This window comes from Triticum urartu, chromosome 7A (assembly GCF_056163025.1).
Source record: "Triticum urartu cultivar PI428250 chromosome 7A, HENAU_Tu73, whole genome shotgun sequence".
Taxonomy (NCBI): domain Eukaryota; kingdom Viridiplantae; phylum Streptophyta; class Magnoliopsida; order Poales; family Poaceae; genus Triticum; species Triticum urartu.
The window spans coordinates 369,167,383-369,194,372 of record NC_141879.1 but is presented as its reverse complement, the minus strand read 5'-3'; the positions used below and the strand labels follow the sequence as shown (position 1 = coordinate 369,194,372).

Here is a 26,990-nt window from a genome sequence, read left to right as displayed (position 1 = left end):
CAGCAAGTTTGTGCGGCCTCTGTCCGGCGTTTGTTCTCCCTATTTCTACCCCATATGGATAAAATCCGGATAAAATGGGCCTATTTCTACCCCATATGTATAAAATCGGGACAAAATGGGTATAGATTTAGGGTGTTGAGGTGGACCCCAAACACACAAAAGAAAGGTCACATTCCTTCTCGACCCACCGCTCCGGCCGGCAGCCATGGAGGAGTACCTGGCAAACATGAGGACCCTACGCAGCTACATGAACGGTCCGTCGCGCGAACTCACCGCCCCTTCCCCCGCCCCTGCTCCCGCCGCTCTGACTCTCCAGCCGCCTCGGCTGTCGATGGTTGCGTCGCTGGGCTGCAGATCTGGAAGAGGAGGCAGCGAAGCGGTCAGCGGAGGAGCAGAGGCAGCGCACGGCCATAGATGCTCACGACAGCGACATCGCCTTAGGTTCAAATGTCTCTTGTTTCTATCACTGGATTCGCGCTGCTAATTTTGCCGTCTTGGTTGATGATGTCGCTGTTTATGTTTGGGCAGTGAGGGCGCAGGCGAAACAGGTGAGCAACGAGGCCGAGCACCTTGCCAAGGCGAGGGCGCATGTCTGTGTGGAGATGGCTGAGAAGCAGGGTAGGATCGCCTCACTGGAGGTCGTGGGTGCCACGCTGAAGCAGGTGAGGATCCTGGATTGTTCGTTGTAGCTCTTGCGGAGTTTGCTATCCTGGAAATATGTGCACGTAAGCCGTAATAAGTTATTTGATGGCACTCCTTTGTGGCATGTTGGAGGACGTGAAATGCTATGTTGAACGGTATTTAACGAGTGAATAGTCATGCTTTCGTAGAAGTGGGAAAACAGCGTCAGCTGTTGTGAATTAGTAGGAAGTTGGTTGGTCATAATCGTTAAAAAAATGCAGACGGAGAATCACCTCTTGCTGTGGTCGTGAAGATGGGAGGGCAGGACTCCACCCACTAGGGTTTATATCCTGCCATCCTTGTGCGCATTTGTAGGAACTTTGTGAGATTGGTGGATATGGCTGATCCTTGTTTTGGAAGCGTGTGTTAAGGAGGTGCGTTGTGAGTGCGTTTCCCTTGCAATCGCCAAGAAAAAGGGCAGACTAGAAGTGATGCAATTGGACAGTTATATTTTGTCTTAAATGGTAGTTCTGAAATGCGATGTTCTTTTTGCGGGGGTTGGCTCTTCCAAAATCTGTTCCGAGGGTTAAATTTTTGTCCCATCTGAGATACATTTCTTGCTTTTCATACCCTAATATTGATTTTTTCCCCTTCGGCGCCAGTCCGTTGGGTTGTCAAATCGTCAAATGTAATCCAGGTGTTGGTATTCAGCTGTCAGGGCCTAAGTCCCCGAAGGGATAGTGGTGGATGGTGGGAGGACGGGGGCGGGGAAGGTTGCCTTTGGGTACCGTGATGCCAAGGGGAGATAGGGCTGCAGAGGAGAACCCCTACCTTTTCTATTTATGTTTCTTGCTTGTTTCTCTCAATACCAGTCCCGGGCATTATATATCCTGCAATTTACATGACTTGGAAAGTAAGGACTCTTTAAACCGACTTAGACCTGAACACAATAGGGGAAACCTTCTATTTGTAACAAAAAACCCTATCGCACTCAGATCAAACTTCCTAAGGCTTGAACTTACCTAATCCTGTACTCCTATAACATGGTGGCCACCGAGTCTTGCTTGGGCTTGCACCTGCAGACATAGTGCTGACCCACATGACATCAGTTCCCTCCATGAGCAGCTCGTGCTTGAGCCAGAAGGTTGGGTTCTTATGCTGAAATTCAGTAAGATGTTCACAGGAAGCTTGAGATGCAGCACGACCTGTCCATTGCACAAACATTTGTTGCATGCCATGACTAAGACGAGCCACAAGTAAAGAGAGATGTTGGGAAGTTTGTTCAGCGGTGCCACATTGCAAGGGCTAGGTCCAGAACATAGGGTTATACATGTCTTTGTCTGTTCCTGTTGCTCCATGGGAGGATATCTCTATGGACTTCGTCTTGGGTTAGCCAAGAACAAGACGAGGGAATGATGCTGTGTTTGTGGTCATGGACAGATTTCTAAAATGGCTCATTTCATGCCATGTCGCAAGACAACAGATGCTCATCATGTGGCTAACCTATTCTTTCGAGAAGTGGTCAGACTTCATGGAGTTCCAAGGTCCATCGTCTCAAACCGCGATAGCAAGTTTCTTGCTGCATTTTGGCTCACTTTGTGGAAGCAAGTCAACACTGCATTCAGATTTTCTAGCACTGCCTATCCACAAACAGATGGACAAAATGGAAGCGGTGAACAATTTTTTGGGTAATCCTACAATAACTCTTTTTTCATTGTCTACGATGAAGTTCCATCACACGTGGTGGACCTCGTGAAGCTACCATCAAGGGGAAACTCAAATTCAGTATCGTCCTTTGCTGATAATTACACTGAGTTGTTTGAAGAAATTCATGGTATTTCGAAAGCACAAAATCGGAAATATAAACAACTTGCTGACTGCAAAAGGAGGCTGAAATCATTCCAAGTTGGTGGTAAGGTGATGGTCTACCTCTGGAAAGAAAGATTGCCTTTTAGGTATTAAAGGGAAGCTTAGAAGCGAAGGTATGTGCCCTTCTCTATTATGAGGAAGATAAAATGATAATGCTTATGTGATAGATCTTCCAAGCGAGATGGGGATATCCAACACATTCAATGTTGCGACTTGACTATACCATCCAGAAGAAGCGCTCTATGAAGTTAACTTGAGGTCGAGTTCCAAACAACCAGGGGAGAATGATGAGGAACAATAGAGGAAAAAACATATGTCAAATCTGTTTGCTACTTCTAGATACTTCTACTCTAGTCTAGTGTTTCTTTTCTTCTCTTAACCTAGCCACTGTTTTCTTGAGTCTTCTAGCTATGAGTAGCTATGAGTAGAATGGTGAATCTTAAGTGATGTTTTCTAGAGTGTTCTAAGCTATAAGTAGAAGTGAAATGTGAGGGCTTCCCAAAGCCCTATAAATAGAAGTCATCACCTCTAGTTTGTAACAAGACTATTTACCACCACTTCCTATAATAGAGTTTGGTGTTCTTATCTAAGATTTTGAGTAGATCTTGTGCTCTAGGAGTTTTGGATTGAACTCCTGCTGCCACATTGGCCTATTTCCACCTCTAGAGCGATATCTAGTGCAACTCGTTGAAGTAGGTCCTTCAACACGTGTTGTACACTTTGTAGCAGCAAGGTTTGTTCCTCCACAACAACCTTGTGCTACTTCAGGTGTCATGTGGAAGGAGGCCCCAGAATCAAGAATCTAGAGCAAAGATGTACCTGACGAAGAGTGGTGGTGGATCAGATGTCTGACCATCAGAACTAGCAGAACCTAAGGGTGGTGCAGAAGCAGCAACGCGGCGCAGCAAGGTGAGCATCTCCTGGTGAACCTTCTGAAGGTAGCCCTCACGAGAATTAGAGGAGCCTCCTGGGTCCATACGAGGATGGCCAACACGGTGATCGTGTCTCTTTCTCTTGATGCACTCCATGATCATGTGACCATCCTGCTTGCTATAGGTGCAGAAAGCACTTGTGGAGGCTGCTGGCACCAGTGTAGGAGAGGGCACACCATGCAATAGCGGTGAAGCGCGCGCAGCCAGGACTGCTTAAGAGGACGACAACAAGCCCGTGCTGCGTAGACGTAACTCCTCAGATCGCACCTCAGCAAGGGCCTCCAGAGAGAGCCGAGGATGGCGTGCCAATAGCTGAGCACGACTCTGCTCGAACTCTGGTCGGAGGCGAGTGAGGAATTCGTAGAGGCAACAAACCTCCAGCTTAGCTTGTTGCTGCACACAACACTGCATCTGTGACAAACATCAGCTCCCAGATAGCCCAATTGGCACCACACATCCGATATCTCCTAGTCATCCACAGTAGCATCTCCCTGTTGTAGTTGTTGCTCTTGACAAACATTAGAGAGATACATGCCACCCCCCGTAGATTCGTAATGACGGCGAGGCGCTCCCACATCTGATGGTAAGGGCCACCACATTCATGGTAAGATCAACATCCATGCCGTTCACCAAGATAGAAGAGGCTCGAGCATCATCATTTGTCCATTGATTGTACAGGTGAAGTTGATTATGATACTCTTCTTTTCAGTGGCCTCCTCAAAGGCATCTAGCATCTCACGTTGATCGGTATTACCGGCATCAACAGGGAAGGCCAACTTAGCCAAAGGAGTGGGCAGTAGAGGACAGGCCAGAGCACATGTGAGGTGCTCCCAGACCAGCTGGCCCCTCATGTGCAGCTTGATGTACTGCACCCAGTCCTTGTAGTTCCGTGCATCAAAGATAACAGGACATCGGGGGACTAGGGCAGCACCGGTGGTGGTGTGGTAGGAGCTAGGACCCTACCGGGTCTAGGGCGGAGGTTGTAGGGGAAGGAGGGTGCTGGATGTGGCGGAGCTCGCGGTCGCCGGCGGCAAGGCGCTGTCGTGCGCGAGGGAGGAGGCAGCGGCGCAAGGAGCAGGAGGCGGCTAGGGTTAGGGTCCGGCTCCTCTGGGAGCCGGGCAATAGAATTATTCTTATTGCTTAATTCTCAAAGAATCTTACAACTAGTATATATAACCACGATGAAAATAAAATAGATAACTTGCGGGCTAAGCCCCTAACTAAACCTGCCCAGTGGGCCTCCTACGGGCATAAGTCTGCCCGGTCATAACATCTCTCCCCGCCTGCGCAAACAACTCGTCCTCGAGCTGGAAGACTGGGTAGTGCTGGTGGAACTCGTCGCACTGCTCCCAAGTAGCATCCTCCTCTAGAAGTCCAGCCCACTGAATCAACACGTACCACACCCCGCGACGTAGCTGGGCCTTCCACCTTCTCCAGTCCTGGAAGGAGGCGCCCGTCGGAGGTTGGAGGAAGCGCTGGAGGGGCCGCAGGTGGCTCCCCACAGAAGGGCTTCAGCAGACCCACATGAAAGACGTCGTGGATGCGGGCGCCGGCCGGAAGCTGAAGCCGGTAGGCCACCTTCCCGATGCGCTCCAAGACAGCAGAAGGTCCGGCGTAGCGAGGACCCAGCTTGCGCTTTGCGTGTGGGTCCAGTGACTGCGTAGAGTGATGAAGGAGACGCAGCCACACCCAATCACCCACCGCGAACTCCGCCTCGCGATGGTGGTCGTCGTAGTAGTGCTTGGCCAGCTGCTGGGCCTGAAGGAGGCGTTGCCGGACCTCTGCCAGCATCTCGTCACGACGCCGCATAAGATCACTGGCCACCTCTGTCCGAGCCGTCGCCGGATCAACTGACAGGATGGGTGGGGGCGGCCTGCTGTAGACCACCTCAAATGGAGTGGCGCGCAGGGCGGAGTGATAGGAGGTGTTGTAGCAGTACTCCGCCCACGAGAGCCAATCCACCCAAGCGCGAGGACGATCACCTGTGACACAACACAAATACATTGTAATCACCTTGTTAACAACCTCGGATTGGCCGTTCGTCTGAGTATGGAAGGCCGTGCTCAGGCGGAGCTTCACACCCGCCAACCGGAAGAGATCGCGCGAGACATGTCCGGTGAACACCGGGTCCCGATCGTTGACGATCGAAGAGGGAAACCCGTGGAGGCGGACGATACCGTCGAAGAAGGCACGGGCCACAGATGCGGCCGTGTAGGGATGACCGAGCGCGATGAAGTGAGCATACTTGGAGAAGTGGTCGACCACCGTGAGAATGACCGATTTGCCGCCCACCTTGGGGAGGCCCTCGATGAAGTCCATGGAGATATCCGCCCAGACCTGAGACGACACCTCCAAGGGCTGGAGCAGACCAGCCGGCCGTAGTGTCTCCGTCTTGTTACGCTGGCACGTCACACAAGACCGTACCCAGTCGCGGACCAGGGCCCGATCACCTGGGATGTAGAAGTCGGCGCGGAGCCGATGGAGGGTTTTCTGCACACCCTCATGGCCCGCCGAGTGGGCTAGCAACAGCACCTGGTGACGTAGATCGTCGTGCACTGGCACGAAGACCCGACGCCCATGAAGGAGCAACCCATCGGCGAGGCGCCACGGCTCCTCCAGCTCACCTGCAGCCAGCTGCTGCTGAAGGAGGAGCGCGTCTGGCGCGGCCGTTGTCGCCCGGCGGATGTCGGTGAAGAGGGCGAAAGTAGGCCCCGAGCGGATGCAGAGCATCGCCCCCTCGTAGTCGCCGACGGCGGTGTCGTGGTTGGCGTCGCGGCGAGACAAAGCGTCGGCCACAGTGTTAAGGCGGCCCGGGCGATACTCAACGGTGAAGTCGAAGCCGAAGAGCTTGCTGATCCATTGGTGCTGCGGCGCGGTCGAGAGCCTCTGGTCCAACAAGAACTTGAGGCTGTAGTGGTCCGTGCGAATTCGGAAAGACCGACCCCACAGATAGGGCCGCCATTGGCGCACCGCCTGCACCAAGCCAATGAGCTCACGCTCATAAGCCGCGAGCTTAAGATGGCGCGCGAGAAGGGCCTGCTGAAGAAGGCGAGGGGTCCATCGCCCTGATGAAGGACGACACCGAACCCCGCATCGGAGGCGTCGCAGTCCACGACGAACGGCCAGTCGAAGTCCGGCATCTGAAGGACGGGGCCTGTCGTGAGGGCCCCCTTGAGGGCCTCGAATGCCATGGTCGCCTCCTCATCCCAGGCAAAGGCGTCGCGACGTAGCAGGCGTGTGAGTGGAGATGCGATGAGGCCGAACTCCCGGATAAATTTTCGGTAGTACCCCGCGAGGCCCAGAAACCCGCAGAGAGCCCGCGGTGAATGCGGGGTCGGCCAGGCGGCGACTGCCGCCACCTTGTCGGCGTCCATGGCCACCCCCTCGGCCGAGATGACGTGGCCGAGGTAGGCGACGGAAGGCGTCCCGAACGAGCACTTCGAGCGCTTAGGATGAAGATGATGCGCTCGAAGCTCGTTGAAGACGATGGCGACGTGCTGAAGGTGCTCCGCCCATGAGGCGCTGTAGATAAGAATATCATCAAAGAAAACGAGTACAAACCGACGCAAGTAGGGGCGGAGGACGTCGTTCATCAGAGCCTGAAAGTCGGCGGTGCATTGGAGAGACCAAACGGCATGACCAAGAACTCGAAGTGGCCGTGATGAGTCCGAAACGCTGTCTTGGCGATATCATTCGGGTGCATGTGCACCTGGTGGTAACCTAACCGGAGATCAAGCTTGGTGAAGAAGCGCGCCCCATGTAGCTCGTCCAGGAGCTCATCGACCACCGGGATAGGAAACTTGTCCTTAAGCATCAGGGCATTAAGGGCGCGGTAGTCGATGCAGAAGCGCCACGTGCCGTCCGACTTGCGGACGAGGAGGGCCGGCGTGGAGAATGGTGATGTGGAGATCCGGATGATGGCCGTGGCGAGCATGAGCGCGCACTACCGCTCCAACTCGTCCTTCTGCAGCTGCGGATAGCGGTATGGCCGGATTGCCACCGGCGCCGAGCCCGGCAGGAGATGAATGCGGTGATCATACACCCGAGCTGGCGGGAGGCCCCGGGGCTCGTCGAAGAGGTCGCCGTGCTGCTGCAGGAGGTGATCCAACAGTGGGTGCTCGGCCTCGGTGGTGGTCGCCACCAGCTGGAGTTGCGGTGTTGACGGGGAGGCGCCCCCAACGCCCTCCCATCGGACGTGGCAGACGAGACGCCAGAAGGTCATCGTCAGGGCGTCGAAGTCCCAGAGGATGGGACCGAGGGTGCGCAGGAAGTCGACGCCGAGGATGAAGTCGAAACAGCCCAAGTCGATGCCTGCGCACATGATGGTGAAGTGTTCGTTGCCGATGGTGATGGACACGTTCGGCGCGAGCCCATGACACCGGAGACGATTGCCGTTGGCCACCATGACCCGAAGTTGCTCCCCGCCCGTCGGCTGAAGCGCTAAGCGGCGCATGGTAGCCTCGGGCAGGAAGTTATGTGTGGAGCCCGTATCCAAGAGGGCCACCAGGCGCTCGCCGTGTATCATCACCAGCAAGAGCATGGTCCGCTCGTCGCGGATGTCAGCAAGCGCATGGAGCGAGACCACGAGTGCCGTCGCCGGGGCGGCCGCGGGTGCGGCCTCGGTAGCTGCTGGGGGCGGTAGCGCGTCGAGCCCGTCGGCCGGGGCATCCTCCTCGATGTAGTCGGCCATCTCCAAGTAGAAGAGGCGCGGGCAGACATGGCCCGACGCGTAGGGCTCATCGCAGTTATAGCAAAGCCCCTGGCGCCGACGCTCCAGCTGCTTCGCCTGAGAGAGATGACGGAAGGGCCGCGTCGCGGCCAGGGTGGTAGTCGCCGGTGCGGCCGGGAGTGGCCGGCCTGGCGCAGGGGGCTGCCTGGCGGCCTGGCGGCCTCCTCGAGCCGGGGCTGCCTGCTGCATGGACTGGGCGCGACACTCGAAGGCGCGGGTGTAGTACATGGCCGTCTGAAGATCCTGGGGTCTCCGAAGCACCACGTCCACGCGGATGTGATCCGGAAGTCCATCAACGAAGAGGTCGGCCCGCTGTTGCGCCGTCACGCCCGACGCGTGGCATGCCAGGGCCTGGAAGCGGGCGGCGAAGTCCTGCACCATGGAGGTGAAGGGAAGGCGGCCTAGCTCTGCCAGGCGGCTCCCGCGGATCGGTGGCCCAAAACGAAGGAGGCAGAGCTCGCTGAAGCGCTCCCAAGGGGGCATGTTGCCCTTGTCCTGCTCGAGGGCGTAATATCATGTCTGTGCCGCGCCGCGGAGGTGGTAAGAGGCGAGCCAGGTACGCTCCGAGGCGAGGGTGAGCTGCCCGCGAAAGAACTGCTCACACTGGTTGAGCTAGTTAAGGGGGTCCTCCGTGCCGTCATAAGTGGCGAAGTCAATTTTGGCGAACCGCGGTAGTGTCTGGGTCAGGGCGTCGTGGCCGACTGGCTCGGAGGTGCGGAGCAGCGAGGATTGGGGCGCCCGGTCAGCATGGGCGCGACCCGTGTAGTGACCCGCAGAGCCGAATGGGTCGCTGTACTGCAGAGTGGGCGCTGGCAGGTCTCCAGCCGACGTGTAGACGGGCGGCGGTGATGATTCGGTCAGCCAGGCCGGGATTGGGGATGGCGACGGCGGAAAGCGTACTTGCTGGATCGGTACGCCCCCCTGCGTGGCGGACCCGGGCCCCGTGCTGGGCGGCGGTGGGGCCGACAGCGGCGGCTGAGGCGGGACGGACCCGGGTGGCGTGGGTGGCGCGGCGAGGGCCGGCGCCGCCCACTGCGGCCATTGGGGGCGGCGGCGGCGGCTGAAGCGGCCAGTGGTAGTGTAGAGGCCCGGCCGGCGCCGCGTGTGCCGAGTACCACGGCAGGGCGGCTGGCCCGGTCGCGGCGGCCGGCGGCGGCCCATAGGGGCCGGCCAGATATAGCCGGATCCCTTGGACGGTGGTGACGAGATCGTTGAGGACCCCGGTGATCTCCGCCGGGGAGTAGACGGCACGGTGAAGGGCGGCGACTGGCCGGTGGAGGCGCCCCGCGGTGCAACCATGCAGCGCTGCGGGGAGAGCCAGCGGCACGGTGGAGAGGTCGGACGGCGCGGCGGAGAGGGTTGGTGATGCGGCGGTGGTGGACAGCAGCGGCGGGGTGGGCCGTGGTGCAGACATGATCGGACCCAAGCTACCTGATACCAAATTGGTAGGAGCTAGGACCCCACCGGGTTTAGGGCGAAGGTTGTAGGGGAAGGAGGGTGCTGGACGTGGCGGAGCTCGCGGTCGACGGCACAACCGTCGTGCGCGAGGGAGGAGGCGGCGGCGCAAGGAGCAGGAGGCGGCTAGGGTTAGGGTCCGGCTCCCAGAGGAGCCGTGCAATAGAATTATTCTTATTGCTTAATTCTCAAAGAATCTTACAACTAGTATATATAACCACGATGAAAATAAAATAGATAACTTGCGGGCTAAGCCCCTAACTAAACCTGCCCAGTGGGCCTCCTACGGGCATAAGTCTGCCCGGTCATAACATGGTGGAGGACGCCATTCTAGCAGGGGCTTCATGGCGGCAGCAGACCAGGAGGAGAAAGCAGCAGCAGGTCGTTCAAGACGAGCAGCAGCAAAGGGCGCAGAGGATCAAACACCCAGTTTTCTTGTCTGGTGCAGGGCACCACTTCCTTTTGGTCCTGAGAAGTAGCAAGGTGGGGAAGAAGAACTAGGAGGCTGACGGCGTAGCAATGGCGGCGCCGGCCAGGAAGGACAGCGAAAGCAGCGGCCTAGAACGGTGGTGGCTATCAACAGCAGGATCAGCTCAGGTCTGCCAGGAAGAACAGGGGAGAGGCTTGATGAAGAGAGGGCGGCGGTTGAGGAACCTAACCTCTTATACGATGTTATGAAGTGAGCTTCTATTAAACGGGCCAACATGCCAACTGTACATATACATGCGAGGGAAATAAGCAAAGAAGCCCCTATACAATATGATAACTACACAGCTCAACCCTGTTCTAACATGTGGAGGTTAGCTATCCACGTGCCAGAACCATGACTAGGATTCAAGATCTTATGGGTTTCAACTCTAGCCTACCCCAACTTGTTTGGGACCAAAAGGATTTGTTCTTTATCTCAATACAAACGAGCATATACTTGATGTTACTTCGCTTTGTATTTGTTGACAGGTTAATTTTCTTGTTCTTAAAAAAAAATACTCGCCACGTTTTATTTGATGCGGTCCATGCTCCATTTCATCTCAAGAAGTTAGTTGGCATATGCTAATATTTGTTATGAGTATTGAACTGCTATGGTAACAAAGCACTGGCATGACATACTGCTATAAATATCTGCTGATTATTTCCTATGTTTTTAAAGCGTCCTTAAGGCGACGCCTAGGCGTCGAAGCGCTCCCCCTCCGCTTTGGAAAATCGACCACTTTGGGTGCCTAGGCGTCCAAAGCGCCCGCCTAGGCGTCGCCTAGGCGCCAAAGCGCCCCCCTCCCTAAGGCGGTAAGGCGTCGCCTTAAAAACGTTGATTATTTCAACGAAATGCAGCTGTTCCTATCGTATCGCTTTTATTGAAATTCATGCCCTGTAAGTCGTCTGGTTTTGTGTTCTTTTACCAAAATTTAAGATTTGTTTCATTTGGACTAAACATAAACTGTATATTAGACATGTGTTACTTTATAAAGGTGTTCTTTGAAGAGACCTTTGTTAATCAGAAATTTGACCATCCTTCTATTATGTGGAATCTTATATTCTTGCATTTTCTTTCTTTTCCACAAATGTTCAATTCCCACCCTTTGTTCGTGGTGTCCAGAGATATATACTCAAGAGTTTAGTTATCTTGCAAGTTGCAACATCATAGTTCATCCTAGATTTTTTTCCCGCATGCATGCTTTCGATTACAATCTTTGCCATCCTACATAGACGTTAGACCTCCTCCAGCTGGAAATCACAAGTACATCTGCAAAACTCGGCCAGAAAAGGTACATCTGTGACCTCTAAAAAGGATCATGCTGTGAGTTCTGAATTGTAAGATAGACTAATCGATTACTTTCTAATGGCAGATTATTTTACACGAAGACAATGGAAACTTTGAGTGTCAAACTACAAGAGCATCAGGTTAGTATTTAGTTTGTTCCTATGTCGATATTTTCTGATCGTAATTATATGTTTCATGAGTAAAATTATCTAGTTACAAGTGCTATTTCCTTGAAACCGTGCACTTTTTACTTTGTAGGGATGGCTTGATTCAGATAAGAATAAGATGGTTGCAATAGAACCATTTGTAAGTCTTAAATTCTCATAGTGAATTTGTTTTCTTTTCTTACCATAATTACTATTTCATGTAAAAAATCCATGTCCTTGTTATTCTAGTTTATGTGTTGTATATTCGGGAAGTCCATGTCCATAGGAGTCTCAAGAGTACGCTCATCACTAAGAGTCGCACGAGCAAGAAGATCCTGGGTACACTTTCCTTGGGAAATAAAAAAGCCATCAGAGGTGGAGGAAACCTCAATCCCAAGAAAGTAACAAAGAGGACCAAGATCAGACATAAGAAACTTCTCACCGAGTCGGGCCTTGACAAAGGCAATGTACTCAGAATCATCGCCAATGATGATCATGTCATCGACGTATAGAAGAAGAGTGCGACCACGAGCAGAAAGGTGGACAAACAGCGTTGGATCATGAGCACTGGGCGAAAAACCAGCTGCAGTGACCACAGAGGCAAAACACTCAAACCAAGCGTAGGGGGCTTGCTTAAAGGCCATAGAGAGAGCGACGAAGACGACAAATCATGCCATCATGAACTGAATACCCAGGTGGTGGTTGCATATAAACTTCCTCGTGCAACTCACCATTGAGAAAGGCATTCTTAACATCAAGCTGAGAAACGAACCAGTGGTGAACAGAGGCCACAACAAGAAGTGTGCGGACGGTGGTCATATGGGCTACAGGAGCAAAAGTCTCACCGTAATCATGACCATGCTCCTGCTGAAAGCCATGAGCCACAAGACGAGTTTTATAACGCTCAAGAGAACTATCAGAGCGAGTCTTAATCTTATAGACCCACTTACAAGTGACGGGACAAATATGGGGAGGAAGAGAAACCAGATCCCACGTGCCGGTGCGCTCAAGGGCAGCAATCTCCTCTGCCATCGTAAACTGCCATTCAGGATTAACAACAGCATCTCGATAAGAAGTGGGCTCAAGAACGGCCAAAAGACCATAGTGAGAAGGAGAATATCGGTCAGGGGGGGACAAGGCCGAGAACGAAGACCATAAGTCGGCTGAGAGGAGGAAGACGACACACCAGAAGTAGAGGGCACATCAGTAGACTCACCCACAACACGTGGACGACGAGTATAATGGAAAGGAAAGGAGGGAAGAGGTGGAATCACTGGAGGTGGAGATGGGGAATGTATCAGTGAAGGTGGAAAGTCATGCGATGAGGGAGGAGAAGAAACCGTAGGAGAGAATGACGTCGGATCTACGACAGCGGGACGAGGAGTAGGAATACCGGGCACAGAGGGAGGTGTATCTGGAAACGTAAGGAAAGAGATGTCCATGGAAAAGGCCAAGGAGGATGGACGTGGGTAGAAGGGACGAGACTCGTCAAAGGTCACATCCCGGGAAATAAGCATCCGGCGACCGACAGGATCCCAACAATATAGCCGTTATGCCCATCACTGTATCCGAGAAAGACACACTCAACAGATTAAGCGCTCAGTTTGGTGTGTTCAAGAGGGGCAAGCAAAACATAGCAAACGCAACCAAACAAACGAAGCACTGAATAATCAGGAGAATGACCAGAAAGACGCCCGAGAGGAATACCACCCTGTAGAGCAGCAGATGGCTGAATGTTGATGAGAGAGGTGGAAGTGGTAACAACCTCAGCCCTGAAGTGCGGCGGAAGAGAGGCGGCGTTCATCATCACACGTGCCGTCTCAAGAAGATGACGATACTTGCGCTCAGCCACACCATTTTGAGCATGAGCATCAGGGCAAGAGAACTGAGTAAGAGTACCTTGCTCAACAAGGAATCCTCGCAACGCATGGGAGATGTACTCACCAGCTGAATTTGCGCGAAAAACACGAGTGGAATATTGGGTATGAACCATGGCAACAATTTTTGTGTGTATATAGATCCAAGTGTATCGAGAAAAATCGTCTATAAAGATGATATAGTAGCGATGACCCCCTTCGAAGCGAAGGGAGCTGGACCCCGAACATCATAGTGTACGAGATCAAAAGGGCGTTCGGACACTGACCCACTGTGATGATAGGGTAGTTGAATGTGCTTACCAAGCCTACAACCCAGACAATCCAACCAAGCGTTACCGGAGACAGACCCCAAAACACCGCGATGAACCGAAGTTGAGAGACGAGAACTACATAAATGGCCAAGACGATGATGCCAGTGCTGAAAAGAGCTGGTAGATGCAGCAACAGGGGCTGCGAGACTGGTGGCGGTGGCAGCAGAGGGAATACGAAGGCAGTCAAGCTCCCAGAGACCATCAGAGCGTCAAGGGCCAGCACCAAGCAGAGCACCTGTGCAACGATCTTGAACAGAACAGGAATCAATGTCGAGAATGACCCTACAACTAGAGTCAACAATCTGACCACCAGATATGAGCTGCATTGTAAGTCGAGGAACATGAGCGATAGAGGGAACATGAAATGAAGAAGTGCTAAGAGTGCCTCGACTAGCTACAAGGAGGGGAGTGCCATCAGCCGTAAGAACACGAACAAGAGACTCAATAGGTCGAATGGAGGTCAAAGTGGAAGAATCATTAGTCATATGAAAAGATGCTCCAGTATCAAAAATCCATGGGGATGTACCTGAACGAGTAGAAGGTGGTTTCTCGGTGCTAGAAGAGTCAGTTACGAAACCTGCAGAACCTGTCGGTGAAGAATCCCAAGCAACAAGCAGACATCGCAGCTGCGCAATCTCACGCGCAGACAGGGACACAACGGAAGAGGTCGAGGTAGAAACACCTGCCGATGATGAGCAGTCACCACCACCCGTGGAAGCCGCATGTAGAGTCGATTGAGAGTCCTATGTGGAAGCCATAGGGGGAATCGACGTAGAGCGGTCACCGCCGCGCGTGGAAGCCACGAGAGGAGTCGACGTAGAGCGGTCACCGCCACTTGTGGAAATCGTGAGAGGAGTCGACGTAGAGCGGCCAGCAGCACCGGTGGAAGTCGCAAAAGGTGTCGAAGTAAAGCGACAACCATCACCTTCAAGCGCGCGAGCACCAAGCACCGAGGAACGACGCATGTGCGAGACGGGATCAATCGAGGACCAAACCGATCCAGAAAATTGTTTGAGGAGCGGACGGAGAGCCTCGATCTGGAGCGTTAGACAGCTCGATCCAGAGGGCGGCCGAAACGGGAGCACGTGCAGCAGTGGGGCGTCCCGACCTGGGATGCAGCGGCGGCAGGAGCTGCAAAGGATCGCCAAAGAGAAGTCCTAAATATCCATAAGTCCTCATGTTATTGTTTAAGTTCCATATCTTCTGAAAGTTTTCTGGCAAGCTCTTCATCAGCACCAATCTGAGCTTGAGTTGAGGGTTAATGTTGGTTAAGAATTTCCTCAAAGTACCAGACATCCTCAAGTCTTCAGATTCTTTAGCTGCTGATGTTGCTTCCTCATCAATAGAAACTTAAGGAGCATCTTGAACACTAGGCTCAGATACAAAGTGGCTTGAGAACTAGGAGCCTCTTCAGAAACAGGGGCTTGAAGTAAAAAAGCACCCTGAGTATCACTTTGAATTTCTTGGTCCTCCACATGCTCTTGAGCACTTGGCTCATGTACATCATCTTGAGCAGTGGGCTTACTTGCATCTTGTGCAGTCAAACTATCTAAAGCAGTGTTTGTGATTGGAGAACTTTGTGCCACATCCTCTACCTGAGCTTCTGTAGGCACTGTATCTTGGACTGAGTGACTTGAGCCACATCCTCTACCTGAGCTTCTGTAGGCACTGTATCTTGGACTGAGTGACTTGAGCTTGGTTCAACAAGTACATTCTCTATGAATTTTTTTAGCACTGGTAGTAATGGCTTGACCTTGAAGCAAGGCATCTTGAATAGCTGCCAGCCTTTGTCTTTCTTTAGCTTTTGCAACAAGCCATTCTTTAGATTTTGCGTTTTTGCTAGACCAACACTCCTTCATGATCTACCTCTTCCTGTTCCTCTATTAGCATGAACAGAAGTAGCAGCCATCTTAGTCCTCGACTAACAAATAAGTGTGATGGAGGCACAACATACAATGGAGCCTCAGTCACTAGGTTTGCCAAATCTATATCTTCTTTGGCTTGAGCTGCTTGAGGGACATCAACAGGCAGCAACAACTGTCCTGGTTCTCTTTCTGGTAGCCCTAAGGGCATCTCCAACGCCATGCATCGAAATGCCCGCAAATGTCCGAACCGCGCTGTTTGGACACGTTAGGCCAATGCCATGCACCAAATGTCCACAACATGGTCCAGACGTCCGAAATCCCACAAATTGGAAGCAAAGTTGGGGCCCTTGGGGGAGGTTTGCGGGCGTCCGGTCCTCCGCCATGTAGCCCTCCGACCTCCCCCCTCCCCCCAAAAAAACCCCACTCGGAGCCTTGCTATTCTCACTCCGTCCCTCTGCTTGCACTGTATCCGCATAGTCTGAGACCACCGCCGTTGCTGTACCGCCCAGCCCTCGTCGGTCCTCCGCCGCTACACTCGGATGCCTACGCCTCCCTTCCACCGCTAGTTCCGCCGCCAGGTACCCTTCGTCCCTGCACATTTGTGTCCATGGCGGACACCATGTCCGACAAGTGTTCGGCCAAATGCCATAGCCATTTTTATTTTACTTTTTGTTGTTTACTTTGAAGCAAACACAATGGATTCGGACGATGAGTAGTTCTACTCCGAGTTCATTTATATGTCCTTGTCAAATGAGGACGAATACAAGGATGAAACAACAATGATGCTCGCGTTATTGATGATGCCCAATGTGCGGAGGCGCATGCTCTCAATTTCAAGGGATCAACCAAGGGACATAGAGTGATGAATTAGAATAGGGCACGGGGCATATGATGTCGATGGACTACTACTTTGTTCCCGATGTGCTATTCGAGCACTATTTCTGCCGTTGATCCAGATGAGGCGAACTGTGTTCGATAGCCTCTACAATAGTGTTCGGGCCTATGATGACTGCTTCATCTTGAAGAAGGATGCCGTTGGAAACATTGGATTCTCTAGTTACCAGAAGTGCACGACTACATTAAGGATGCTTGCCTATGGCACGGAGTACCTCCGGATGTCCGAAAGCACATGTCTCGAAGCCATGGTCAGGTTTGCTACTACGGTGATCAAGGTGTTTGGATCGGAGTACTTGGCACTGTAGGAAGCAAGAGGGTGGCCAGGTATGCAGATCCCTGGATTGCATGCATTGGCAATGGAAGAATTGCCCATATGCTCTACAAGGACAATATCAGGACCATTGTAAGAAGCCCACCATTCTTGAAGCAAATGCATTAGAAGGCCTCTGGATTTGGCACTCTTTGGGCTGCCTGGGTCTCACAATGACATCAATGTGTTGTGGCGGTCTCCATTGTTTGCAAGATTGTGTGCGGGAGAAGCTCCTTCGTGCAACTATACCATAAATGGTCATGACTCAGGATGCAAGTGGGATGGGTTGCGAGCTCCTTGCGGTCGTTGACTTGCCCGAAAAAGTTATGTGAGCAATGCTGTAGAATACCAAGCTTTTATGCGGGGCCTGTGGGCGCCGCAAGCCTGCATGTGCCCTGAATTCGTTGAACTTCGCTCACGCCTGCCTGAGGTGATGCTCTGCCTTACCACAACACATCAATGCTGACTTGCTGATTACTTTCTTTGGCGAGGGCAACTTGGCACATGTACACATGGGGGAGTCGGTTGATTGATTATTATCTCTGGTTGACACTTCTCGCCGTGAGCAAAACCTGTACAAAGTTGGTCGAGTATTCTAATCAATTCGGTTCTGGTGTTGCTCCGGCCTTCGTGCTACATGCACTAGAAGCTAGTGACAAACGTAGATGAATCGATTGAGCCATGAACTTAGCTTGTGCAGATGTCTAGTTGCAAATAAAAAGTGAAAAGTCTAAGGCCAACGTGCCATGCACGATGGATATGAAGGTGGGTGATTATGCAGGCCTATTGTGGGTCATGTGGATTGACCGCGAATGCCCACTTTGATCGAAGGGGTGAGAAGGGCATTTGGAGTGCTCCAAACCCGTTTTGCAGTTGTTCGAGGACCTGCAAGAATATGAGATGCAGAGACGTTGTGGGAAGTGCAACATGTGTGATCATGCACACCATGATTGTGGAGGATGAGGGTGACGGAGTTCGTCATGGTCTGGAATCTGAGCGCATGGGTGATCCTATCCAACTTACAGATCAGAATTCGGCGACGTTCACTGAAGGATGGGGATGCAAACACATCATTCTTCCACCGGCAGAGCACCTACTGCCGACAGAAGAATAGGATGCACAACATCACCTCCGCGATTGCGTCCTCATCGAGCACACCGATGTGGAGGAAGCGACTTTCTTACACTTCGATGGCCTACTGGGCACCTTTGTCGATCGCGACTGCATGCTGAACCTTGTGGCGCAACATGGAGGAGATTTGGAATGCAATAAAGCGGCTTCCTGCATGCAAGGCGCCGGGCCCTGACGGCTCTACTCCCGAGTTCCTTCGTGCCTCTTGGCACACGGTTAAGCAGGACATTGTGGACGTCTTCCAGCAGCTCTATGACATGTGCGGACAAGGATTTTGCCGCTTCAACCAAGTGCTCCTTACCTTGCTGCCCAAGCGCGTCGATGTTGTCGGATTCGCTGACTGCAGGTCTATTAGTCTGATCCATCTTGTCGCTAAGTTTGCGAAAACACTCTCGCTGCGCCTTGCCTCTAAGTTGGATGGCCTCGTTAGCTCGAACTAGAACGCTTTCATCCCAGGGCACAACATTCTCGATAACTTTGTCCTGGTAAGCAATCAGCCTGCCCGCTCCACTAGCTCAAGGCCCCCAGAGTCCTCCTCATTCTTGACCTCATGAAGGCCTTTGATTCCATCTCATGGCCGTTCCTGTTTGAGGTATTGCGCTGCTATGGCTTCAGGGATCGCTTCCTGGAATGGCTTGCAATCCTGCTACCTTTGGCGAGCACGCGAATCCTCAATGGTGCCCCTAGACCGCCAATTTGGCATCGCCACGGCCTCCGACAAAGTGACCCGCTGTCCCCATAGCTCTTTGTCCTCGCCGTGGATGTGCTTGGGCGTTTGATCAGTCGTGTCGTCTCTCTTGGTATCAGCCGCACCTGCGACGCTCCATCCTGACAATCTCACTATATGTTGTCGATATCGTGTTGTGTTGTCACCCATTGCCAGCTAAGGTCATTGTGGTGAAGGAGATCCTCCAGCTATTTGGCCACGCCTCCGAGCTCCGCATCAACTTCGCTAAGAGCTCCGCCACCCTCCATTGTGACATCGGCGTAGCAACACCTGTTGTCTAGCTCCTGGGGTGCCCAATCGTTGAGCTCCCGCTCACTTGGGAATTCCAATAACGGTGAGACGCCCCACTGCCGCGCAGCTGCAGCCTCTCGTGTATACGACACAAGGACAACTTCCATCTTGGAAAGCAGGACTCATGAAGAAGGCTGGGCGCCTCACGACAGTCAAGTCTGTCCTCTATGCGATCCCCATACACCAGCTGTTGGTCTTTGCGTCGTCCAAGAAAATCATCAGGCATCTCGGGTAGATTAAGATAGGGTTCCTGTGGGCTGGGTGCGAAGCTGCCAATAGCGGGCAACTGCCATGTCAATTGCGCCGAACTTGTCACCCAATTGAGTTTGGAGGCCTCGGCATCCCAAGACCTAGAGCGAACCAGGCTGGCGCTTCGCTTGCGATGGCTTTGGTTGAGCCGCACTCATAGCAAGCGAGCATGTAGCAACTTAGACTTGCAGTTCTGTGCCGAGGAGTGAGCTCTATTCTTTTCCTCCACCTCGATGGCAATGGGTGATGGCCGCACCGCCTTATTTTGGGAGGACCAGTGGATCGGCGGGCGCTCAGTCAGCGAGATTGCTCCGTAGCCTTCCGATTGCGTCGCTAAGCGCCGCCGAAAACTACGAACCGTCTCTGATGGACTTCTGGCCAACATTTGGGCTCGTAACATCCATGGCGCACCGGGCGTCTACAAGATCGGACAGTACATCCAGCTCTGGTATGCCGTCGGGCACACCACCCTGACCACGAAGCCCGATCACCTACTGTGGAAGTGGACTTCGAGCGGTGTTCACTCTGCGAAATCCTACTATCAGGCCACCTTCCAGGGCTCGCTCCGCAGCAGCTCCTGGAAGCCATTTGGAGGAACGCCACCTCGGGTGTGCTTCTTCCACCGACTAGCTGACCAGGATCGGTGCTGGACTGCCTTGTTCGCCGCGGCCTCCAGCACCGCAGCTCATGCCTCCTCTGCTGCCAGAGCCCCGAGTCGATGCGCCACCTGCGTCTCTGCTACCCGTTCCCAGACAGGTTTGGCACGAGATGCTTGCCTAACTGCGCATGTCACCGCCGAACGATGACGCCTCCCTCCTGGACTGGTGGCACGCTTCTTAACAACACACCCCAAAACCCATGCGCAAAGGCCTCACCCCCATTGCCCTTCTCGCCACATGGATGATTTGGAAACACCATAAGGAATGTGTCTTCGAGGGTGCCCAACCATTTGTCAGCAGCCTGGTTGCGAAGATAAGGGACGAGGCAAAGCTTTGGGCCTGAGCTGGCGCTTCCGGACTCCATGACACTATGCCCCGATCTTGGGATGTACATTAATTTCCTTGCATTGCTCACTACCCGTGCCTCTCGAGGATTGTAACTTCAACTCTTCCTTCTCAATGAAAAGAAACGCAAAAGTCTCTTTGTGTTTTCTCGAAAAAAAAGGATCCAACATCCAGGGCTATATGATCACTGTAGATAGCATTAGAGTTAGATCCTGATCCAGACATCTTGCAAGCAGACAACTAAGCAGACCAATGAGCAAAGCAGACCAACAAATGCCTATGGATGATATATAGATGAGAAGTAGAGGTAAGATACACATGGATACAAAGAAAGTAACGGAAAAATTAAAATGACGCAATTTTTAGTTTTCCGCAAGGTCTGATAGTTCCAAATAGAAATTTAGCCGGTAGTACCAAGCAGTTATAAAGCTGCAGGGTTATAAAGCTGCAGGGCACACTGCTAAAATAGCGTCGGCAATTCCGAGCAATAGTTTTGAACAGTGACATCTTGGACGCTAGCTCAACATTGTTCCGGTCGTATCAAGAGGTACTACTACGATGGTTTTGGGCTGTGTAAAAGATTTGAAATTACAGGATGAAAATCGATGGATTTTTAGTGTATCTTGCATGGATTGTGGGGTGTTTGAGAAGAATATATCGGCCTAAAGATTCTAAGCAGATCTAGTCTTAAAATTAAACATGGATTAGGGCTAGGGTCTGCAAATACCCTGGCGGTTGCACGGCAAGTATGACGGAAGATTTACTATATTGCGTCAAGCAGATTTAACGGAGAAAGTGCATGGAAATGTCGCAAAACGACAATGATGATGGCAGAGGCGATTGGAAAGCTTGAGCACAACAAGCACATATGGATCGAAGTGAACCTGTAGAGGTGCGTACTCGGTACACTGTCCGATAGTATCGTAAACAAAAGGACCACTGGTACCGAGCCTTTGGTTTAAAGCAGTGCCAGGGATGAAAGATTAAAATCCACAAACAAAAAAAGATAAATATTCGATAACTCATATAGAGATTTTACTAGAGGTTTCAAACACCTCAGAGAATTTTTGAAGGTGGAAACTTGGTCGGTAGTTCTTGGAACATCATCCAGTACTTCCAGGGTTTGCAGAACAAATGATCGAGTGCATAGATGGAGTAGAATTTAGGTAAAATGAGCATAGATAGAGACTAGAGAATCCTATGTGTTCTTGTCACTTCCAATTGGCAAACACAAAGACAAGCCAAAGCAACAATTGGATGATCTTGAACAAATACATGCATACCAACATGATTCTAGTCCTTGTAGCTAAAAGAAAAAGAAGTAAAACAAAACACAACAAACTAGAGAGTTTGTCACCGCTTAGTCAACTAATGACATTGGATCCTGTATGTCAAGTTCGTCATAAGCTTAGCTTGAAGAGAAGATATGGTTGTTAACTGTCATGGCTCAAATGTGTCTCCTTGTAACAAAAAAAACTTTCTATCCCTAATAGCTTAGAGACAACCAAACAACCACTTACCTCTAACCGAAGTAAAAGTAATTTAAGCATGAGAATAACTTTGTATGGTGTGTTTATTCATGGTAATTCAACTCTTGCATAAGTTGTACATGAATGTTTGACAGTTATTAGGCCACTTTGAATTGAGTAAGTTGATATCCAACATCTACTATGCAAGTTGGACCATAAGGATTTTTATTAATTCATTCCCTCTTTGTCGTTTCACGCTCTTGTTAAGCGAGGCAATATATTGTTTCGATCATCGTTGTAACATATGCACCCATGCAGGTTGAAGCACCTATGAACAAGCAGAACATTTTTGAAGGTACGGGTTCTGCTAAACAAAAAGTCAAATAATAGTGGCTTTTAATTATTCTTTCCATCTTCGGACATGAGTCAGTTCATATGCTTGTTGTATGCATGTTACTTAGCTTGCCTTGGCGTGGGGTTAGTTTTTCTTCAGGACCCAACTGCGCCCATCTTCACCAGTCGAGGAAAAGCTTGTGTTCCACACCTATGAGTACTATTCATACACATGACAAACAAAGGTTCCAACATAACATTTTAATGATTTTAAAAAATACATACATGCCTTTATTACGAATGCTTTACACAGCTAGTCAATGAATTATGCAAGTTGGAGACTCGTGCTCCTACCAAAAACCGAATCACGGAGTTGGATAGGTTGTTGGTTCGGTTGGGGGCACTAGTAGAAGAGGCAAAACAAGGATGTGACAGTGATTCTGTGAAGAAACTTCCATCTTGGACGATCTGACGGTGATCGTAGCTAACACCCTGGTGAAGGACGAGGAGCTTAAGCATAGATGGCGGGAGCACTTAGACAAGCTGTTCAATGGGGGGAATGAGAGCTCTACCATTGAACTGGATGACTCCTTTGATGATACCAGTAGGTGTTTTGTGCGGTGAATCCAGGAGTCGGAGGTCAAGGAGGCTCTAAAAATGATGAAAGGAGGCAAGGCTATGGGCCCTGATTGTATCCCCATTGAGGTGTGGACAGGCCTCGGAGACATAGCTATAGTATGGCTAGCTAAGCTTTTCAACCTCATTTTTCGGGCAAACAAGATGCCAGAAGAATGGAGACGGAGTATATTAGTACCAATCTTCAAGAACAAGGGGATGTTCAGAGTTGTACTAATTACCATGGAATTAAGCTGATGAGCCATACAATGAAGCTATGAGAGAGAGTCATTGAGCACCGCTTAAGAAGTGTGACAAGCGTGACCAAAATCAGTTTGGTTTCATGCCTCACGGAATCCATTTTCTTGGTACGGCAACTCATGGAGAGATACAGGGAGCAAAAGAAGGACATGCATATGGTGTTCATTGACTTAGAGAAGGCCTACGATAAGATACCACGGAATGTCATGTGGTGGGCCTTGGAGAAACAGAAAGTCCCAGCAAAGTACATTACCCTCATCAAGGACATATATGATAATGTTGTGACAAGTGTTCGAACAAGTGGTGGCAACACTGATGACTTCTCGGTTAAAATAGGACTGCACCAGGGGTCAGCTTTGAGCCCTTATCTTTTCGCTCTGGTGATGGATGGGGTCACAAGGGATATACAGGGAGATATCCCATGGTGTATGCTCTTTGCGGATGATGTGGTGCTAGTCGATGATAGTCGGCAATAGGAAGTTAGAGCTATGGAGACAAGCCTTGGAATTTGAAGGTTTTAGACTTAGTAGAACTAAAACCGAGTACATGAGGTGCGGTTTCAGTACTAGTAGGCACGTGGAGGAGGAGGTTAGTCTTGATGGGCAGGTGGTGCCTCGAAGGACACCTTTAGATATTTGGGGTCTATGCTGCAGAAGGATAGGGATATCGATGAAGTGAGTCATCGAATCAAAGCTGAATGGATGAAGTGGCGCCAAGCTTCTGGCATTCTTTGTGACAAGAGAGTGCCACAAATGCTAGAAGGCAAGTTCTATAGGGCGGCGGTTTGACCCGCAATGTTGTATGGCGCTGAGTTATTGGCCGACTAAAAGGCGACATGTTCAACAGTTAGGTGTGGCGGAGATGCGTATGTTGAGATGGATGTGTGGCCACACAAGGAAGGACGGCGTCCGGAATGATGATATACGAGATAGAGTTGGGGTAGTGCCGATTGAAGAGAAGCTTGTCCAACATCGTCTGAGATGGTTTGGGCATATTCAGCGCAGGCCCCAGAAGCGCTGGTGCGTAGCGGACGGCTAAAGCGTGCTGATAATGTCAAGAGAGGTCGGGGTAGACCGAACTTGACATGGGAGGAGTCCATAAAGAGGGATCTCAAGGACTGGATTATCGAAAGAGAACTAGCTATGGAAAGGGGTGCGTGGAAGCTTGCTATCCATGTGCCAGAACCATGAGTTGGTTGCGAGATCTTATGGGTTTCACCTCTAGCCTACCACAACTTGTTTGGGACTAAAAGCTTTGTTGTTGGAGAAGTCTACTTAATACCATGACGTTTGACACAGCCATGTCGTTTGGCGTCCGACTACATTACCCTTAAGGTTTAGAAACTAGCTACCAAACCTTTGCGAAGCCATTAAAACCCACCGGGGAGCTCTAGGAGGCGGTTTCATTAGCATGATTCTTTGATATGCCTCGTGGGGGTAGCTTAACTTATCCATCTTTTCTCTCTTTCGCCAGTAGCCATTATTTCCTGATTATCAAAGTAGCAACATCCTGACTGTACCATCTCCTATAATTGTGGGCCTAAGCTACCTGTGCCTTGTGCTTTCGATTTGCACATTCCTTCACCCCACCATGCCTCTGCGTCACTGCACCAGTCTCTTACTTACCACTCGCCCATATCTACCCTTAAGGCTGGAACATTCTTTTGCTATATAAGCGACTTGCTAATTTCAAGTGCTAACCCACATCACTAGACATGTTTTCTTGGGAACACACCCTTAGACTTGTGTTGAAGTTTTTGTCACTTTGAACTGACTACTATGCAATGCTAACCATAAGCATGCACTAAGGAGTCTAAGTTGCTCTGGTACTAGGTGATAAATAACACAAGCTTGGCTCATTTTCTCAGAGTGGTGCCTCACAGGGTGGTCGTGGGGCAACTTGGTTTGATTGGACGAGGTGAGTGGGATGGAGTGGTTGATGGTCTCGTCATTGGAATACACAGGAGGCAGATGCCACAGGGGCAGCGAGTCAGCTACATGGTGCAATTGAGCCGTTGTCCAAGGGTGCACATAGAGCGGCAAAGCTAGGTCACAAGGGGTAGCTACAAACACTTTGTGCATGGGCTCCTCAAACTTGGCAGCCATGAAGCTACGTGAGGATGATACTGTGTTGCACTACGAAGCACACATGAGCTGGGTGAGGTAATCATGCCCCCCACCTGTCAGTGTCAGTTCCAATCTTGGATGCTGCCAGGATGCCAGGAGCAAACTTCATGGAAGCATAATGGTCCCATCTCAGGTGCTATGTACTAGCTTCTTGATGAATGGAAGCAGTGCTGCTGATATGGAGTATCTGAACAATCTACATGAGGTGGTTTTCTGCAATTAGTAAAAAAAAGAACTTTTGATCGACGCAATTAGCAAACTACATGCGTGCACTGACCAGGCTCTGTTTATATTACCTGTTTTCTGTTTGAGTGATGTTACTTTGCTTGAAATTTTGAGATTAAACTATTAGCTTACTATCAGGTCTGCACCATTCTAGATATCATCTTGACTTTTAACTTGTGAAACTGTTACATTGGATAACATAAATAGGAAATTTTGTCAATTGTGAAACTGTAACTAATAGCTTCACCTGAATATTGATCTGTTGTGTTATTGCAGGGAAGAGGTATGAAGTGCTCAACTTAGGAGGGAGCATAGACAAGGTATTCCATGCTTCCCATTCTCCTCCTGTAGCAAAGGAACATCCAACCTGTCATGTGTCGCTCACTAACTAATAAACAGGAATCTGACGTTGGAAAGAAGCTACTGGATATCAAAGCAAAAGGATCACAGCTCCTCTTAGAAATCAGCGAAGTATTCTAGTTCTGGAGACTCTTATGGCCCTAGATCTGCCAAGCAGTCGCAATTGCTGTTTTAGTTAAACTAAAGAATTATTAACTTTGCAGTGTAAGCAGACCCTTGAGCAGGAGAGCAACATAACTGCTAGATTCCCTGTAAGTTCAGTGTGTTTCTTAACCGTAAACATCATTCTGTTATCAAGTCATTCTCCATGTGTGTTATTTCATCCTGGTGCCTGCAGGCTGCAGTACAGGAGATGGATATTAAGTCCTTGGAGGAGGAATACAAAGGTCTACAAGGTGATGGAGCTGGAGAAGCCGAGTACTTCCAGTCTCTTGAAGAACAAATCATTAAAATGAAGGTGTTTTACCGATACTTTTCAGTTTGGTTGCTCCATGATTTAATCTAATTGATTTCCTTTTTCTTCTTCTCATGGAGAAATACATATACTACCTCCGATCCAAATTAATTGACGCAGCTTTAGTACAAAGTTGTGCTAAAGTTGCGTCAATTAATTTGGATCGGAGGGAGTGCGTTACTTTCAATGATGCCATGTGCAGTCTTAAGAAGCTGAACATCTTTCCCTGCAGGGAGTTTCTGATCCTATTAAATGCTGCTGCGGACTGGAGTACAATGTAGAACTAGGCGGGGAGTCCATGGGTGTAAGATAAACTCAGCCGCAGATTGCCACAGGTTCAGTGCGTTTAAAGTATGTATATGCGCAGCTGGCGTAGGCTGCGCTTGGGCGGTTTATATTTTCCACCTGTATTAATCTACAAGGGCATTTTTCTGTGCACACCTGAGATACAAGTGTAACGAAAACACAATTGTAAAATTCTGGATTTCTGCTTGGATAGCATCGTATTTAGCCTGTCAGCAACATACAGCAAAACAAGTCATTCTGAGATTCAGAAACTTCAGGTATAGCGCCAGATGCCACAACGATGCGGACAATGATGCGGACAATGACGGAGATGAATTGGTCAGTTTGCCAGGTGGTGTGCGACGACCTCAACTCCTCTTGTACTGCCGGTCATGGCGTGCTGCTCCAGTCTCTGTCGGCAGCCGGCAGTCACCACTGCCGTCTTCATAAAGTTCACTCCGGCAGTCAGCATGGACATTTCCAGACCTTGCCAAGGTAGCTGCCGCCGCCACGGAACCCGCTCACAACCGCCACCGACGTTGCCTCAGCCCACGCTCTTTGCCGGCCTGGTCAGGACCGCAGCCTGCCAGTTCGTTGCCGCCTCAACCTGCTGGTCGGCGGGAACTCCAGCCGAGCATGGCAAGGCACGTGATGCCGCCGCCACGGAACCCGCTCACAACCGCCACCGACGT

The 26,990-nt window shown here is 50.8% G+C and overlaps 1 protein-coding gene and 1 pseudogene across 3 annotated transcripts; one reads left to right on the top strand and one right to left on the bottom strand.

Moving 5' to 3' along the window:
• Positions 1-115: 115 nt before the first annotated feature.
• On the top strand, positions 116-26,505 carry LOC125522538 (tropomyosin). Of its 3 annotated transcripts, XM_048687587.2 has the most exons (12): positions 116-254; positions 355-441; positions 529-662; positions 11,308-11,366; positions 11,448-11,502; positions 11,621-11,668; positions 21,958-21,994; positions 25,476-25,519; positions 25,599-25,670; positions 25,763-25,810; positions 25,897-26,016; positions 26,246-26,505. In XM_048687587.2, exons 1-12 carry the CDS (start codon positions 206-208, stop codon positions 26,324-26,326), a joined length of 834 nt encoding a protein of 277 aa, XP_048543544.1. In that variant the 5' UTR covers positions 116-205; the 3' UTR covers positions 26,327-26,505. The 3 variants fall into 3 exon arrangements, with proteins under 3 accessions (XP_048543544.1, XP_048543545.1, XP_048543546.1); XM_048687588.2 differs by lacking the exon at positions 11,621-11,668; XM_048687589.2 differs by lacking the exon at positions 21,958-21,994 and having other exon boundaries at positions 11,621-11,636.
• Positions 3,285-4,357, bottom strand: LOC147959629 (uncharacterized; annotated as a pseudogene).
• Positions 26,506-26,990: the final 485 nt, after the last annotated feature.

What these genes read in the sequence shown, in the direction of transcription:
- LOC125522538 (XM_048687587.2), top strand. Translation starts at nt 206, where the DNA reads ATGGAGGAGTACCTGGCAAACATGAGGACCCTACGCAGCTACATGAAC. An exon ending in CCTACGCAGCTACATGAACG is followed by an intron (nt 255 to 354) that starts GTCCGTCGCGCG and finishes GCTGGGCTGCAG; the next exon opens with ATCTGGAAGAGGAGGCAGCG. An exon ending in CGACAGCGACATCGCCTTAG is followed by an intron (nt 442 to 528) that starts GTTCAAATGTCT and finishes ATGTTTGGGCAG; the next exon opens with TGAGGGCGCAGGCGAAACAG.